At 36.0% G+C, this 18,577-nt stretch overlaps 1 protein-coding gene across 2 annotated transcripts in view; it reads left to right on the forward strand.

Annotated features, from left to right (window-relative positions):
* Positions 1-18,577, forward strand: part of LOC117214523 — a 66,567-nt gene that overhangs the window by 34,505 nt on the left and 13,485 nt on the right. For both annotated transcript variants that reach the window (XM_033460684.1, XM_033460686.1), the window contains exons 2-4: positions 12,857-13,377; positions 13,697-15,896; positions 17,194-17,314. In XM_033460684.1, the coding sequence (XP_033316575.1) occupies positions 12,857-13,377; positions 13,697-15,896; positions 17,194-17,314 (2,842 nt within the window). The remainder of the gene's footprint in view (positions 1-12,856; positions 13,378-13,696; positions 15,897-17,193; positions 17,315-18,577) is intronic.

Consider the following 18,577-nt stretch of genomic DNA (forward strand, 5'->3'; position numbering starts at 1 on the left):
TTTCTTTGCTATTTTTGTTTTATCATCTGTATAACGATGAACGATATTCATAAAAAAAAAATTTCAAAAATATTTTATCATGAAATGTTGCACGCCATATTGATGAATTATAACAAAGGTAATGTGCGATGTCCTGATTTTTATGTACATTTTACGATAAAATATCTTTACGATATTCTTCAGCGAATAACGTTAGATATTAATGTTCGAAAACAACTGAAAAAATTAATATATGTCGGAGATGAAAGGAAAACCGGAGCCTTCCCTTTGCAATTTTGAGGAAGCCTTCTAATGCTTTAGCCTAGATTTTATCATAACTGTAATTAAGCAATTGTCATTTGTAATTGTTTGATATTTGTGAAAGCGAAAGTGGGTTCGAGGTGACAACTGGTCGCCGAACGTAGCCACGGTCACGGGATAAACGTTTTGTCTGACGAAGGTGTGGATCGGTTGTATTGTTCTCCCTAGAAATCACATAGAATTGTACTTTAGAGATGTCGATATAATGGGACACACGTTGTAATAGGAATCAATCTCCAGACAGAAACTGCCTAGCAACGGCGTTTGGATCTTTCTCGATGTTTCCAAAGAGTATACAACAAACTTTTGACAGAAATTGCCTAGCAACAACGATTGGAACCTTCTCGATGTCTCCAGCGAGCGTATAACAAACAAATGCAGTCGTATAGCGAAAAAGATTTTCATCAGATATTCATTCGTGTAATCGCCTTGGAAAGTGATACATCGAGCAATTTACCTAGTGTCTCAGCAATCGTATTTTTGTGTTTAAAATTATTCTACGCATAGTAAAGAGTTATTCCGTTGACCGTGGATTCGTTTGAACCCCGGAACATTGTTAATAGCGTTAATTAAATGCATTATTCGTAAAACCTATCAATCGTTAATCTCATTATTCGTTAAATTTATTAATCGTAAGACATATTATTCGTTCCTCTTATTGTTCGTTAAACTTATTATTCTTTAATCTAATTATTAGTTAAACTTATCGTTTGTTAATCTTATCATTTATTAAACTCATTATTCATAATATTTTGTAAAATCTTGTTTATTCGCGTAAATATATTCTCTGTTTCGTAAAACAATGGCTAATTCAAACGAAGAATCATTACGCGCCTTAAATCCTAATGATAACCCGACATATAAATAGAATTTTACCTTCTTCGAGGGCGAACTTACGACGAAAAAAGTTTATATAGCTTAAGCCGAATTTTATTATCTCATTTTGGAGGAATACGGCGGAGGAACGCTGCTCTCATGAAACCATGTCCTTCCAATCTCTAAAGCGAAACAATGTAAATTCGCGTTCAGCTTTAACTTTAATGACTTTGCTATCTACTTGGTTGAGTCGATAGCTAATATACTCGACTCTAGACTCTTGACTCTAGACTCGAGAAGATAAGAGACATAGACCTCGAAAAATTGTTTTTTGATTTTTTGACCAGGACGCGTCTTGCCAAAAATCTGAAAAAGATCGCGAATAATAGTTATGCCAATATGTTGCTACCGCAAATGTAAAAAAAGTAGTCGTAAAACTTCGAGAATGCGAAATACGCGTTTTTCAGTATTTTTAAAGTTTCTCAGGTTTTTACACTTGGGATCTACAACGAAAAAGTCTAGAAAATTTCTCTAGGTTCAAGGGTGCTTTTAACTCCGTTGTTATTCTTCCATATCTAATTAGGTTCCGCGTGTTTAGTTGCGTTTATAAAAATATGAAAATCTATAAAACTCCGAGATCTATTTATAAACTCCAAGCCTGAAAAATTTGATTTCGAATAAAAGATTTATTTAGAATCAGGGTGTTGAATTGCTCGATCGATGGAGATCGAATCCCACAAAATAGAGAGGCAATGAACGTTCTTGATAGAGGCCGTAGCAAGATATTCTGCCTTCCGCTGATACTGGACGCATGCTCACAGAGCAGCATTTGTAAGAATGAACCAGCTGAATTCGTCGTATAAGAATGGACTCGTTGTAGTTTCATTCATTTCTCTGGATTTCTTTTTCGATGATCCAATAAAGTCGCAAGCGACGTCTGGCTGCACGTAATTTCAGAGGCCGTTTATCGCTTTATAGGGACTTGTGCGTATTCAACGAATCCGCTATCCTTACGCTTGCAAAATTCCATTAACTTTATTATTTTCTCAGCTCTCCATTGACACGATATTAACTTTCGCACGATCGCATTTTTCGATCGGTTTATCGGGTTTCCTACAATTCTGTCTCTGAAACGGCCGAAGAAGCTCGAAACAAATCCCTTTCCTGAAGAAATTTTCGAAGAAATGGAATTTTCTCCAACTTTTGATAAGTCTATTATTGCTAAAGTCGGCAAACATGATTTTACAATCTTTTTAAAATTGCGAAAAGTAGAGCGAAAGTAAAGCAAAGTAAAAGAGTAGAGCAAAGTTCGGAATTACCGTATTACCGTACCAAGAAAAAAATGTTAATGTCGATACTCAGGCACTCGGTCTTCTATGTATTCGCTTGTAAAGCGTACGACTTTATTCCTCTTGATTCAAACTTATGATACACGCAAAACAGATGACTCCTGTATTTGGCAGTGTCCTATTTAAGTGAAACGATTTACAAACGGAGCTGATAAGATTGGCAATTTGCGAGTCGAATGATGCGGTGAAAGTGAATGGCCAGAAAAATGATTATAATCCCAATTTCTGGAACTGTAGGGGACGATCAGCAGACAAATAAATAAACTCGTGTAATGCATATGTGTACAAAATAAATGAAGATAATACGGTGAAGATCCAATAACGATGATAGATGCGAATTCATCCTGATTTTCTCAAAAAGCGTATCATAGTTACACGATAACAGACTGATTGAAAAGTGAAAGATTGAAGATCTGCGTCCAAGTGTTGATATAACAAGGCATACGCATCTTTTTTTATATAAATCTTTTCAAATTTGTTAAAAGTGCATAAATCAGTAGTTTACCAATCGCAAATAATGAAAGTTGGAAAAGTATAGGAACGTTTCTTGTTTCGTTTCCTATTTCCAAGCAACGATGCAAATTTTTATGTCGCGTTGAAACTTCAAAATGCTGTGCCTGTGTTTCGTCAGTTCTGTAACTCCAGTTGTTGACGATAACAACAAAATCGTATATAAAATCGCTATAGATAGCAAACAAGAATGGTGAGATGCATACAGCGCCAAAATGATAAAACATTTTTCTTCATTTCTGAATATATTCATAAAAAAATATACGTTTTGCATATCTTATGCACACGAAACGTCGAGTGTTGCGTTTGTAATGTAAGATGTATCCGGTTTGTCCGAGAACGCTCAATGAAAAATTGTTTCGGACAAAAGTTATGTATGATATCGAGGAGGATATAATATACTTTCGTCCTTGTGTCGATGGCTTGGTAACATTCTGCGAAGATCGAATTAACATTTCCAAATGGGGACATGCGTTTTTTTTATTACATACTTTTCTTGTCGACATTGAGATGTTTTAAAAATACTATAAACATGTATCTCTCGGAATATCTACCATCGAGTATGAACTTTCAAATTCGACAGAGCAATGCACTTTTACTTCAAACATTTCATCGACCCATTTTTTAAATAAATGGAAAAACGAGACACTATAACACTGCTTAGGAATTTAATATACTCTAGCGCTTTCAATCTGTAATACTATAACAATCAAGTTTCATATATTATAAGACCCAATAACAAGGAATCGATCAATGAGGATCGTTCCGCCGATCTAATCCTCACTTTTTCCTTTTTTTTCTATAACCTTGACAAACCACGTTCTACGAAAGTGATTTTCAGTATGTTTACATTTGATGGCACCTATAATATAAAAGAAAATGCATATCTTTTTGCGTAGGGTAAGGGTAAATACGATTTAACCATAAAATGAAAATGATAAAAAGCAGAGATTAAAAATATGAGTCCTTAATTCGGGATCCGTATATTTATTCGTTTCTTTCTTTTTTCACACATTCGACACATATAATCTATTATATTTCTTCAACACCGCAGTCTTCGTGGGCCCACACTTTATACGTTTAACCCATTATTCACCGTATACATACATCTGAAGTACCAAACAACTATTCTGCATCATAATTTTCTTGATGATCACTTTCGTCGTTTGGAACAATTTCTTCTTCGTATTTGTCAATTCCTCTATCGGACTTATATAAATATGAGATTGGTCTCGTAATAGAAACTTGCCAGTGTTCCATGTGCGGAAACAATAACATGATAGGCTTAAATAGCTCGAAGGATAAGTCTCCGTTATTTAATGATAAAGAACGAGTAAATCTTAAACTTCGTTAGAACATAAAAACATAATCGTATTGAAACAAAGCAAAACAGAAATATTAACCATTTGAAAAGTATTTGTAACTTGATTAAATCACTTAGAAAAGCTTTCTACAACGTATTTCACGAGATGCTCTCTCAAGACGCTTAATTGATTTCAAGGCAAACGCGCGAAGAAAACAACTAATTAAGGGATAATTACGGAACAAAGACATTGAAGAATCAACGGTAACGGAGGAGACAAACTAGGCTCTCGTATTAGCAAACTTTACCCTGTACATTCAAAAATAAAAAATAAAAATGTTATGTGGGCTATCATTCTGTCCCGCACTGTAGGAGTATCGGAGCTCGTTTCCTGCTCGCGCAACACAAAGGGAATATTCGATGGAAAATAGGTGGACGACGCGACACGATGCGACACGATGCGACACGATGCGACGCGAGAAGTTTGCGACGAGTTTTTGGTGAAACGCTTTCGTCGACGCGACGGGACGCGAAGAAGCAGATTGGCTCGCTTTCTGGCCAGTCTCTCTCGTTCTACTCTTGATTTCCCAGCATCGTCCGTTACCACGTATAAATAGCGTTCCAAAATTATCAAGCATTTCGGCGATCAGTGCCGCAGAAAACAGCGTCGCCGAAGAAAAATCGTCCCACAGACCAAGTCGTTTCAACTCTCGAAGGAAACGCGCAAATTGTAGTAAAATTTTTTCCACGAGTCAGCCGAATAAGATCCATGCGAGCGGCAATAATAGCCACGCTATTTATTAGCAGACATTACGTCAGAGAAGATGAATTTATTTTTATCAGGGCTAACTATCTAGCCACCAACTTGTTCAACATTTTCTGTAATTTCGTTGTTGCGCTCCACGTATGTTTGAACGTACAGGAGAGTTGCCTTGCGCGTATCAGTCACCTGTGTATTGCAAACAAAACTAACAACTCCAAGTAACCAATCACTTCGCGAGTAATTATTCACTTTTTTTAAACGCTTTCAGACGAAACAACACAACTTCGCATAATCTATAACGTAATTTTGAAAATTACAATAATACCGATATAATACTATATTTCCTATACATTCGAGTCACAAACAACTAGAATTTAAATCTACGTACGAAATATTTTTGGCCGAAATAACTTGATATTATTCGTGTAAAAGTTATGGATCGCATTTATCAACGCATTCAAATATTTTGTTTTATGCGAAAAACGAAAATCCATCCACATAAGGAAATTATATTAAATCGTGTGCTGAATTATCGAATCTGTATCTAATTCATTTTTCGATATAGTTTATGTGTTTGGGAGATATTCACGGTGATCGACTTAAATACGGCATTCTGTGTAGATAATAACAATTTATTTCACATTATCGTATATCATAAAAGCGATTGAAAAAGTTATTCTTAACATATATATTGTTTTTAATCCTACTTTCTATTATTTCCATTCGCGAGTTTGATACGAGTTTTAGAGAAGCTAATTAAAATTTAAACAATCGATTATTTAAAACAGCTCCTATATCTCATGACACGAAAATACTTTGGCAGATTAATTGTTTCTTGCATATTGGTTAAATATGCACATAATAATAAAGTTTTCACATTTCTCGCTTCAATTTTCAGTACAAATAAAGTTGGAACATACAGATTATGGGGGAAATCTACGTTTCATGCGATCATTTTTCAAAAGTGAAAACGCTTTAACGATTACGATGAAAATTCGATCGTTGTTAGCGACTGTTTTGTACGAGGCATAATGACATCTAAACCTTTAAACCTGAACTAGACATTTTGTTTGTTCTCCCATTTCTTTCCTTCTTACCATGTAAGATGTTATGTCGTCACGAGTCAAATTACGTAGCTGTGTATTCTTTCGTGAAATTGGTCTGCCGTAATCACATTTGTACACAATTTTTGGTCGCCACGGCCTCCTGCTAAATTAGTATTGGGCAACCGATTCGAAAAACTGGAAATTGCTTGGCTAATCTTTTATGCATCTAGCTTTTGTTTTAAGAATTGTATGTTGTTTGTATGTTGGTCAATTTCGTATGATTGCTCGAACCATAACTTGGATCGATTGTTGTATCGAACGTCTAATTTTAGAGCATTTTTTCAGGCGCACTTTCCAAAGATACACGCGCCGATTGCGTTGGATGATCGAAGGCGAATAATTTCGAGTCGTCGTTGTTGGGGGTACCGCGTATGTTTGCATCTTTTAAGGCTGCTTCAGACACAACCGCTAATCTGGCCAGGTAACCGTTAAAGCTGAATTTACATTATTCACTTTAGAGAATTGCCGCGAATGTTGAGGATGAAAGACATTGTTTATCGATGAATCAACAGTGTAAATTCGGTTTTACTTGCTACTTGACTAAACTGCTGGTCATATTTGAAACAGCCTTTAGTACGTGTAGAGTGAACGATATCCGAATATACGTTTCCAATATGACGTTTCCAAGGATTATTCAATAAGGTTTTTAAAACTTACTTTTAGAAACTTTCAAAAACTTTGAAACCGGAATTTTCCTTTACGCCCGGTTCTCGATTTGCGGTTTTCTTTATTAACATACGAGATATGTTGTTCACAGACTGAGATAAAAATCAGTTTGCGAGACATTCCGTCCCCGAATATAAATCGATTAATTGACCAAACTCCAAGTTGTTGATATCTTCCGTCATCGTGTGTGCGAGGAAGATGAAAATGAAATCTCTAAACTTATCGTTACAATCGACGCTATTCTTGGCAGCACGATGAAATTTTCTCTCAAAAATAATCGCATCTTTTCGAAAACGTAACGCGAATGTTTGTTTAATTCGACGAAACACAACGAATCATATTCTTTTATTCAAAAATCTAATTTAATAGAAACGTATCAATGCGGATATTTTATCGTGATTATTAGTTCACATATATAACTGCAATCAAATTACACTTTCAAAAATAATTTGTCAACTATGAACTCGAAATATCGAATGTGATCCTGATCACATAGGATTAATAACGAAAAACTCAACTATTTGAATGCTTTTTACAATGGAACGTAAATATATAGAACTGTGATCATAGTATAAAACTGTGATCGATGGAGATGTAGACTTAAGTAGGATAACGGCAATTAATCAATTCAAAATGCTAGTTAATCAATATAAACGTTTCTTCAAATCAGTTATACAGATTGTTTCGTAACAAGCGAACGATATTTAAGACGCGGATTCACTACTTAAAAATAGTTAAAAAAGTTGCTATTAACGTGTTTTATTTCATCTTGTTTACGAGATGCGGCGAGTTTTGTATTTTCTCATTTCGTATTTGATTATCTTCATAGGAGATGCATAAAATCACTTCCTCGCATTTTTAATTGCGAAGATACTCCACCATAAAATCGAACAACAATTTACTAAGTAAATATCAAACTAATATGTCAAATAAATCAATTGCAATTACTCTCCTTAATATTCGGACACCCTATTCTTTTTTAACCTAGAAGTTAAAAGTATTTGTTTACCGGATGACGCGTACAAAAGTGTTGAAAAAATTGCAATTGGTCGGAATCACGAAGAAAAATGCAAAGATCGCCTTTTCCAGTCTTCGTATCTTGGTCTGTAATGAAAATTTAAATAACACATTTCGAAGATTGACGTTAGTTATATATGAGCGAAAAGCATCGAAAGACGTAAGATTTTAGGCCGAAAGTCGTGAGAAACTGCGATTTTTACCATTTTCAACAACATAAATCTTCAAAATGTATCGTTTAAATTTACGTTACAGGCCCAGATAAAAAATTGTAAGAAATTATCTTATTCTTTTTAATTAAATTTTATTAAATTATATTACCGTTTTTTCTTCGCGGTTCCGGTTAATTACAATTTAACTAGATTTTGCTATACGTCATCTGACAAACTAATCCCAACTTCTAAAAAAAGCTCAAGTCGTTTGGTTCAATTTTACAAAAATTATTGTTTTAAAGGGTGTCCGAATATTAATCGGAGTATCTGTGCGTATTTTATAAAGGATAATTAGATTTCGCTCACGTATATCAAAAGTGTCACAAGCCGAAATAAGTCAGCTCTGCTTTGAAAAGGTACCAAAATCATCAAAGAGCGGTTTCAAGGGCTAAGAATGGAAAATTGCAGAAATAATATTTGACCATTGTTTCCTAAAATTTATAGTGTTTTTCAACGCTATATATTAGTAAAAATTTTCATCCTGAACTGCCAAATTGCTTTTCGTTATTCCTAAAAAAGTTATCCCGGATATGTTACTTTTTAAATTAAACATCAATAGTGGTCATGTTTTTATGGATGAAATGGCGAATTATAGATATAAAGACGAAAAAGATGAAATTTAAGATACATTTGTCCTAAGACTTCTGTCTTCCCAAGGTATTTATTTCATAATACAGTTTCATAAATTCACCAACAGCATTATTATCAGCGACGCAGAAACCTGTCAATCTTGTTTAATTTTTAATTGATATGAACTATATCGTTGTAAAATTGGCATCGCTTTCTCAAATTTCATTTATTTTTCATAGCATACGATAAATGGCTATAGACAGTACCAATGAGGTGTAGTTGTAATAGAATGGAATATTGATAATGAACTTTGAATTCCATTGCATTATATCAATGGCGGCAATATTTGCTAATTTAGCAATTTTCCTCCGATTCTCATTACCGATTTGCAAATGTAAATCCCTTTGATTTCTTTATTTGATAATATCCATAATTTTTAAGGGCAATTCACTTTTCGTTAAATTAATGACTCAATTTGTAAAATATCTGTTAAAAATATATACACGAATTAGTTGCATATTGTATAAAATTGGACACAAATAGTGAAATCTTGCACAAAGAGAAAAGTAATCTTTCTTTTTTTAATTAAAAAAAAAAATTAGTTATTTTGTTGTCTGTCAGATTACAACAGCGCTTTCACACTTTTTCACAAAAAAGTACGAAATCATAGATTCAAAATGTATTGATAGATTTTCTAATGGAATGAAAAAACCCGAGGCATTTATGAATCCGCGGTATTTTCTAGCTGTAGCTATTGATATTTCAAACAATATCAAAGGATAATAGAAGTTGGCGGAACAATATTTTCTCCCACGTTCCTATACCGTTGTTTGAACAAAGTTTACTGTGTATTTGTGTCAAACTATGATTTTTCAATCTTTTTGTAGGTAGAAACATGTTTCGCTTGAATATTCGGTTTAGATTTCTGTTATTTTGTACCTTTGCCTTTTGTACAACTCGAATGTACAAGAACTAGAATTGTTAAACGTCTCACACTTTTTATTTGTTCGTATCTCCGAAGCAAAATGTGATTAGTGTTAAATACATGTCTATGAAATCTGAGGCACTAAAACACAAGTACTTGTAACGCGAGTTTTGCTCACTGCATATTGATTTATATTCTTGATGTACACATACATATACATGATACGCTTAATTTTTCGATTCTGAATTTTATCATATCCGAGCTATAATCGAATATATAGTTAGAAGGGCAGAAGATTAGGAGTTAGGAACTGAGATATACAATTGCACGTCGGAATAAAAATCGTAAAAGGAGAAATGATTTGGGAATGTAAATGTTGATCTAGAAAATTGTTGACATGCAAGAAAAACGCATGAAAGTAGGGCAACAGACTGATATTTACTGGCCTTATTAGAAAAATTATTATAAAAATGTGTTATACAGATTTGACAAACTTGGGTATTCTTTGTATTCTTCTACGTTGCTGTCGATTCACACTTTACATTATTGATCGAATTTTCCGCTTCAATATCAATTCATTTTTCCGATAGCGAATAAAATATGTATGCTAATCATTTTCCTGGTAACGTAAGGTAAAAAATGGTTTACGAATGCATTTTAGCACGAAAAATCGTCTTATCAGACGGAAACTGTTGGAAATATTGACAAGACATTAGATGAAGCAATACTTTCACAGATTGCAAAATGATCGAACATCGACTATTACCGGAGGAAAACAACTGCGTTTATTCCGAGAATGACACTTTACTATTCAATGTTACGCCACGTAATTTGAAAACGCTATAGTTAGGAACAGCGAAGAACGTCAAGCGGTAATAATTCATCGAACGAAGGGATATGCAAACTATCGACGACCTTAATAGAAGAAATTAAATCAGTTAAATGGGTATAGCAGTAATTTGTCAATTGTGCAGCAGTAGAATATTGTAGTGTATTGGCACAAACAAAGTAATTAACGACCGCTTGATTAACTCACGCGCGTAATCTATTTCTGCGTAATTACTAATTACATTAAGAAGTAAAGAATTTGTGCCTTTAGTAGGGATATTAGACGTAGATATTAAACGATCGATAACGTCGAAAATATTTACAGTGCTGAACAAATTGGGATAACGGCGATTACAAAATTTGAACGGCTTCTGCTCGCTATGAGTAATTTCTGATCTTTTACTGGTCTTTTACTGGCGAACAGAAACGTCATTCAACGAATTTCATTATAGATGGAAATCCAATCGAAGGAAAGTCTTGTTCGCGCATAAACGACGCTCTGAACTATTGAACTCGGCTTCTTCCGCTTTCGTAACGTAACTGCCGTATAACTCCACAAGAATGACCTTTCAGGCCTTGAATATTAAGCGACCTGATAATTACACGTCAAACGTGTTCGTGTGTAGCTTTTGCACGAACCATTTAAAACGGCACTTCGGACAACATTTCGATAGTAATTGACAATATTTAGAACATTACGAAAATAAAACGTCACAACTCGTAATAGACGACTCGGATTTCCACTGACATTCTACGTCTATTTTAAAAATAATTTTACGTGAAAAGTAACTATTTTATGACCACATAAAATAAATCAAGTAATTCTGTTCTTTTAGCGAGTTTTACTATTAATTTCAATCTTTTGACACTTTTCACATGTCTGAGTCATAAACAATAAAGCATAATTATATATTATATATTATATGTAAAATATGTTATATGTTAACGTAAAAGGTAACGAATTTGTTCACGCAGCTGCTCCTACTGAAATTTATCATGAAATACGTGACTCTGTATATTCATATTTCCGAAACAATTGACGTAATAGAAAAGTATTATTTACTTCGGGAAATGGTTGCATAAATAAAAAATAATGTGAAAAATTGTTTCATTTCAATGAAGTAATTCCGAGATAAACATTTTTTTGTTCAAATGGACTAATACATATGTAATTATGTTAAACTAATTACGAGCAAGCCAAGTAAAATGATGTTATAGAATTTTCAAGTACCTTATTTAAGTGATGTGAAGTCTTAAGTGGTGAAGTGAAGTCTGAAAATCACATAAGAAGTTGTGAAACGTGAAGCGTGGACATAATTTACTATTTCTCAGTAACATACTCATTAAAATATGTCGCAGATACAACGACGAAACAAACAAGAGTGTAACGTCATGCACTGGAAGCATGATAAGAATATTCATTCGATTATTTCACCGCGTTCTTGCTTATGCAGAGTGTCCCGTAGCATCGAGGAACCGCTTAAACGCTGAATTCTATACGTGGGAATAATAAGAAAAGTCCATATAAACATATACTCTATTTGACGTTGTACAAATCATTGGTGCACTAGTTGTAAATGTCAGATTATTGAAACGTAAAGATGCGCAGATACAATTTGTTACAGAAGAAACTCGCTGTACATCGAAAACAAGGTCAAATTGCTATTGGACATATGTTAATGCAAACAGTTTTTTGTTGTTTTCATGTGCAGAATCCACCGTCGAAGCGGTTCTACATGATTACTTGACTTATCTTTAAATTAATCGTTAGATTTTATTTTCGTTATAAATAAAATATACGTTGGCTTTTTCTGAATCTTACCTATTAAAACAGTTGTTAATCAAAGTAAGAAATATATGTAGAAATACAGTATTTAATGCTACAAAGTATTTATAATCTTGCTTGAAAGCGTTAGCTGAAATAAAGGATTATTTGAAAATAATTTTCTCAAGCTGTCCTTGCCGAGATAATTTTACTTTTTATCAAATAATGAAACATAAAATTCCGCGTGTAAATATTATTCAATCACGCATAGAGGATGTTGAGTAACTGTATGCACAGCATTGGACAATTCACTGTTGTTTCTAGAATATTTTAGTAAATCTTTTCTTACATGTTTCCCGGAATCTCCTGCTCTTCGCGATCATAAACTATTACTCTACTCATAACACGTGATTCATTGTAATGTTCCTCGTAAGACGATTCTCGGAACAATCTAGCTGAATCACGATGGAGTATCGGACCCAAACAAACAATATATCTTTCTTCCCGCGTTTGCGTGTCTCGCGCGGTTTGGTTAGGTTTTTAACAATATCTCATATTTTTCCGTCATTTCTAATTTTAATGGCTATTATTTTATGTACATGTGCTCAAAACATTCGAAATGAATACTTTGATGAGAGAAGGCAAACTTTATTCGTAATTGATAACATGTTTCGAGCGAAACACCAAATCAATTTTCTTACCGAATTTTCATTTTCCTCTCTGCAGAGACTCACACTGTGGCGATGACAGACCCACAGTTAGCAAACAACAACAACAATAACAACACCAACAACAACAACAACAACAACAACAACAATAACAATAACGATGGCGAGCCGAAATACTTGCACAAGAAGTTCAAGAAGATGGCGACGACCGAGGTTACGCCGCAAGTGGAGCCCAAGGAGGACGCCGTGGTCAGCAACGGTTCTCCAGAGACAACTAAAAGGAAGGAGTCGGCCAAGGACTCCAGAGAGTCGCCGAAAGATCCGATCAAGATCGAGATCTCTGCGGAACCCGCGGACGGAGAACCGACCGAATCGAGGAAAAACGGCTACGTGTGTCCTTATTGCAGACTGTCGTGCGCGAAACCGAGCGTCCTGCAAAAACACATCCGAGCTCACACCAACGAGAGGCCGTATCCTTGCGTTCCTTGCGGATTCGCGTTCAAGACCAAGTCGAATCTCTACAAGCACTGCAGATCCCGTGCCCACGCCCTTAAGATGGAGGGTGGTGATGCCAGCAAAGTACGTTTCCTATTTCACTTTCTCACTTCCTCGCATACAGGATTTTCGAATCGCGATAGATAGAATATACGTTATAGTACGACGTGAACTGTTAGGATTCTGAGGCTTAATCCGATACAAAGTCATCAAAATACGTAACGTGCCGTTTCATTTAAAAGCTAAAGGAACGATTAATTATATTTTCTTACAAAGTTCGGAAAAGCTTGATAATCGGCGCGTATTTAAGATCGCGGGTGCAGCTTTAACACTCGTTTTTTAACTTAGAAGTAAGATTTGAGTGAGAAAATATGTGACGTAAAGACATTCGATCATTTCACAGGTATCGGAGGACTCGGACATAAGCTTGTCGGACAGTGCGAGCAATGGAACCGGCACACCACCACCTCCTCCGTCATCGACGCCCACGACGACTTCAGTTAGTGTAAAAACGATTAAAACGGGGAAAATCTACAAGCCAAAATTTCACACGGCCCTCCAATGTGTCAACAACGATATCGAAACGTCTTCCCTTTCCTCCATTTCTTCCACGAACAGTTCTTCCTCGACAGCCGCTACAACCACGCCGAAACCAAACCCAGAGCAAGTACAGGAACATATTGATAAAATTATTACCGACAACCAAGCGATCGTCGATGCGGTAGATCCGCGACTGCACAAACTGATTCAAAGACAGCAAAGCCTCGTGGAAACGAAACAATCTACCGATCAGCCGTTGAATCTCTCATCCGCGGAGGAATCTTCGAGAAAACGATGTTACAGTGAGAGCTTTGTGCAAGAAAGTAAAGATTATCCGAACGGTCCGGAAAGTTCGATAATCAAGGATCTCCTATTGAAAAATCAAAACTCGAATCAAGAGGGAACGACGGAATACGAGAGCTATTTTTGCCCTTCCTGCAATATCCCTTACTCAAGTATCGATAATCTCGACGTTCATCGTAAGTACTACTGCAAAGGCAGCGTGAGTCCTCGAAGAGATTATCAGTTGGAAATGGAGAAAAGAGAGTCGGATTTTGATTCCAAGTCTTCCGAATATTACAGCACCTTGCAACCCCTTCCCTCTCCCGGGCCTCTGTTGGGCAATACGAGGCTCGTCGACGCGTACGCCCCACCCATGAAGAAACAGAGATCGGACCCCGTACCAACCACGTTACGATCTCTCGAGGAGCTAAGCAAGTATCCACGACCAAACTCGTTGCAAATGTTCGGCGGGGAAGTCAGGATATTGGACAATACCGGTGAAACGAAGACGATGAGAATCGAGCCGCGACAAACCAACTCTCCTACGAGCGAGCAGATCGTGAGCAGCAAGTGCGTTACTTCGGAGACCGCTTCGATCGTGGTTAGATCGGGTCTGCACTCGGGAGGCACGATGGTACACAAACCACCGCGTACGGCGGCCAGCACGCCTAGTTCCTCCATATCTTTGCCCAACACTCCGAAAATGTTGGCGCCGATCATACCGAACATATCAACCTCGAATATAGCACCCAACATGTCGTGCTACAGTTATCTAGAGCCGAACTTAAATCCTCTGACCAGTATCACTGCCTATAACCCGCTGACTTTGCCTCAACCGGGAATCACGAATATCCTTCACGGTGGTAAAGTTATACCTTATGTTCCTGGCATGCCTGGACCACACACCCTGACGCCAGCCATAGACATATCCACGAGTTTAGCCACCGATGAAGCCGGATACAAGGTGATACCAGGATTGCCTGGCCTCCACATAGTCCCTCAACCCTTAGATCTCGCCAGTCCGGTAAAAATACAAACGCCAAGTACAAATACCAACGCCACCAAGATACAAACGCCAATAGCTGGAATTCCAGAGCCGATGTCCAATGGACACGTCTCGATGATAGGCCAGCCATTGGACCTCGCCAGCCCGGCAAAGGACCCCAAGCTCGGCTTCAAAACTCCTGGCAACGATGTTTTGAAGATCGGATTAACGAGCCCAAAAGTTCCTAGCGTTACCGAGACCTCGACGAGACTTCGCCTCAAGTTCTTGAGGCCGACTTCGTTGCCACTAAAGCCAGGCACGTTCACGCCTAAGAAGCATCATGGTATCACTCCTACGGCAAACACGCTTCCGCTCATAAGCCCAGAAACCCCTCGGCCGAAGAAATCCTACGGGCAGCTTTATTTGAACGGTCACGCGTATACATATCTTGGCCTGAAATGTTCGACCAGAGTATTTTACTGCACTCTGAATAGACCACAGCCGATGTATGTGACACAGCAACACGGCTTATCTATGTACTCGAATTGGAAGATATGCAAAGAAGTACCATCTGACGTTGATATGGCGCATTACGATTCGAGGCACAGACCGCTTAATTATACGACCGCCTGGAAAAAACAGGAGGACATTTTGACGCATTCCTCGGAAAGACCGACCACCCCAACTAGTTCCGATAGCGGTTTGGATAGCGATATGCAAGAAAAAGCGAAAAGAGTTAAGATATTCGACGGAGGATTTGAAAGCAACGAGGACTATACATATGTCAGGGGCAGAGGTAAAGATATAACATGTTTTTACACACGCTGCCTTGCTTTCGACTCCAGTACTGACTTTATGCGCAATCCAACACCTGTCTCTCTTTGTATTTTCAACATCTTCACATATCTCTTTACGTTTGATATTCAGAGAAATTGGAACGTACCAAAAAACGAATATGCGAATTTCTGTTCAGTATGCAATAAGTCAATTAGTAAGCCAGTCAGGTATGTTTATATCTACAGACATAGGATACGAAAAGTATTTGTACGTACCTTATTTTCCAATGCAGCGTCTTTTTATTAGATTTTACATTCCATTTACATACTGTCAAGCTTTTATAATCATACGAAGGTACTACCAAATGATGTGAAATGTATTATAGTCGGATCTGGTTAATTACTGTGTAATATAATATACAATTAATGTATAAATTCAATGGTGTACAAATACTTTCTGTAGTCACTATACGTAATATGTCTCTAACGAGTAATAGAAGAAAGAGTACAAAATTTAAGAGGCTGAAGTATTAGAAGAAAGGGCGAAGGGTGAAATTGCTAGCGAGTGTAAAACTATACAAAAATTGTTATTTTAATACTATTTTTATAGTTTGCTAAATTTCCGTATAGCACTGAGACAAAAAAAAGCGAAATATTATCACGCATTGTACAGGATGAGTGAGAAATCATAGTACAATCGGACACCGGGTAATTCTACATGAAAAAATGAGTCGAAAATATGAAATAAAATTTTGTCACGTGACGCACCGTTTCTGATAAAATCAAATTTGAGAATTTGTCAAATATACTTTAACGTGGCTAACTAACAAGTACAGATTTCGTATGAATAAACATTCAATACGAAATTATTGTAAATGTGAAAATAAGTAAAAAATGTAATATAATATTTGCTCATGTAAAAGTTAATTACGAACTAATCTGAAACGCGCACGATTTTTAAATTTGTTTTCCTCAAAGAAAAAAAAGAACGAAACACCTTATGAAAAATGTTGTTCTTCGTTTTTGACATATTCTCACACGTAGTTCAAACTCGAGTTTCTCTCGAAGTCAAAGTCTCTGATAAAAATGTTATATCAAATTTTCGCCTTATTTCTTTGCGTGAAATTATCCGCTTGTACTATGATTTCCGCCCCAATATATGTATTCTCATATATATTGTCACGTTAAAGGTATAGGTATACGACAACACAACTAATATTTGCATTTATGTGTGCGTCTATTGAGACATATATCTTTTTCGTAAATAGCATATTATGTGCTGGTTAACGGTTTCAACTTATTTCTTTATTATGTAAGGTCGAGGCCGATACGTTTGCGAGGAATGCGGCATTCGTTGTAAAAAGCCATCCATGTTAAAGAAACATATCAGAACGCACACGGACGTAAGGCCGTACACGTGTAAACATTGCGCTTTTAGGTAAGTCGTTTTTAACGAATCTTCTTTCTTTTATTTCCTTCAATATCTATATTTGTTTATTTGAATACATTGCAAAATTCAAACGTTTCTTTATTTCATATATAATAATAATAACAACAACAATAATAATAATAATAAAGTATAAAAGATAAAATGGAAAAGAAATACAAAACGTATAATTCAATAGAAATTATAGACAATTCTACCAAAATGTAATAGAAAAAAAAAGAGAAAAGACAAATATTACTATCGTGCAGTCGATGCCAAACACCATTGAGAAAAGGTATGGCTACGAAAGAATCGTAAAGTTACACAGCTACCTGAATAGATATAAAACTACTTTCACAATAGCACGCACAACAGAAACTTGTTTAATCGGACTGATTTGATACAAATATATTGCTCAGTCTAAAAGAAAAAGAAGTGTACAAGAACATATACACAGAAACGCATGCGCGTAATAAGGCACGAGAAAGATAAAAGAGTAAAAAGGCAGTACCTAAACGGCGAACGCCACGATATTATATAAGATCCAAATATAGACAAGTACGGTGGACCACCGTTTAACGCGGAGGATACGTTCCGCGTTATAGGAAACAGCGTTATATGCGCTGTACACGATAACATGCGTTATTTATACCAACCACATGTACATATGTATGCATTATACAGGGTACCCGTAGTTTAGTGTATAAATTTTGCCAATGTGTTGTATAGCTAAAAACATGACTAAAATGTCACGTAGTAAAAAGTTCATAAATGTTTCCTTAAGAAGTTTTAACAAAAATATGGCACGTAAAGCTATATAATATAGAGGATGTTTGGAACCAAAGAAAGACACGAAACTGTATTCTTGCTTTTACCTTGTCTTTGCATTTCGTATGATAAATTTGACAAATTCAAGTTAAAATATTTGCTAAATTAGTGATTTTTCAGCATAGATAAGTCTAATACCTTTTACAGGGAATGCGGAGATGGTTCGATTAATGTATCAAAAAGTACATGGTTCGATTTACAAAAATGGAGTTGACCCTGAAAAAGACCTACTGATCGATCTACAGAAAAATAATAATGCTTCCTTTGAAACAAACCAACAACTTTTGTTCAAACATTTTTTTGATAGGACCAAGCCCTTTCGAGATATTTCAAAGTATCGATCGCCTTTATTAATGCGAAGTTGATATTAACTTGTTTTGTTTAACTTCTGCACGTGCAGCTTTGAGAACCCTCAACTCTTATTTCACAAGCCTGGACGAAACTAAA

This window comes from Bombus bifarius, unplaced genomic scaffold (genome assembly GCF_011952205.1).
Source record: "Bombus bifarius isolate JDL3187 unplaced genomic scaffold, Bbif_JDL3187 scf7180000009201, whole genome shotgun sequence".
Classification (NCBI taxonomy): Eukaryota; Metazoa; Arthropoda; class Insecta; order Hymenoptera; family Apidae; genus Bombus; species Bombus bifarius.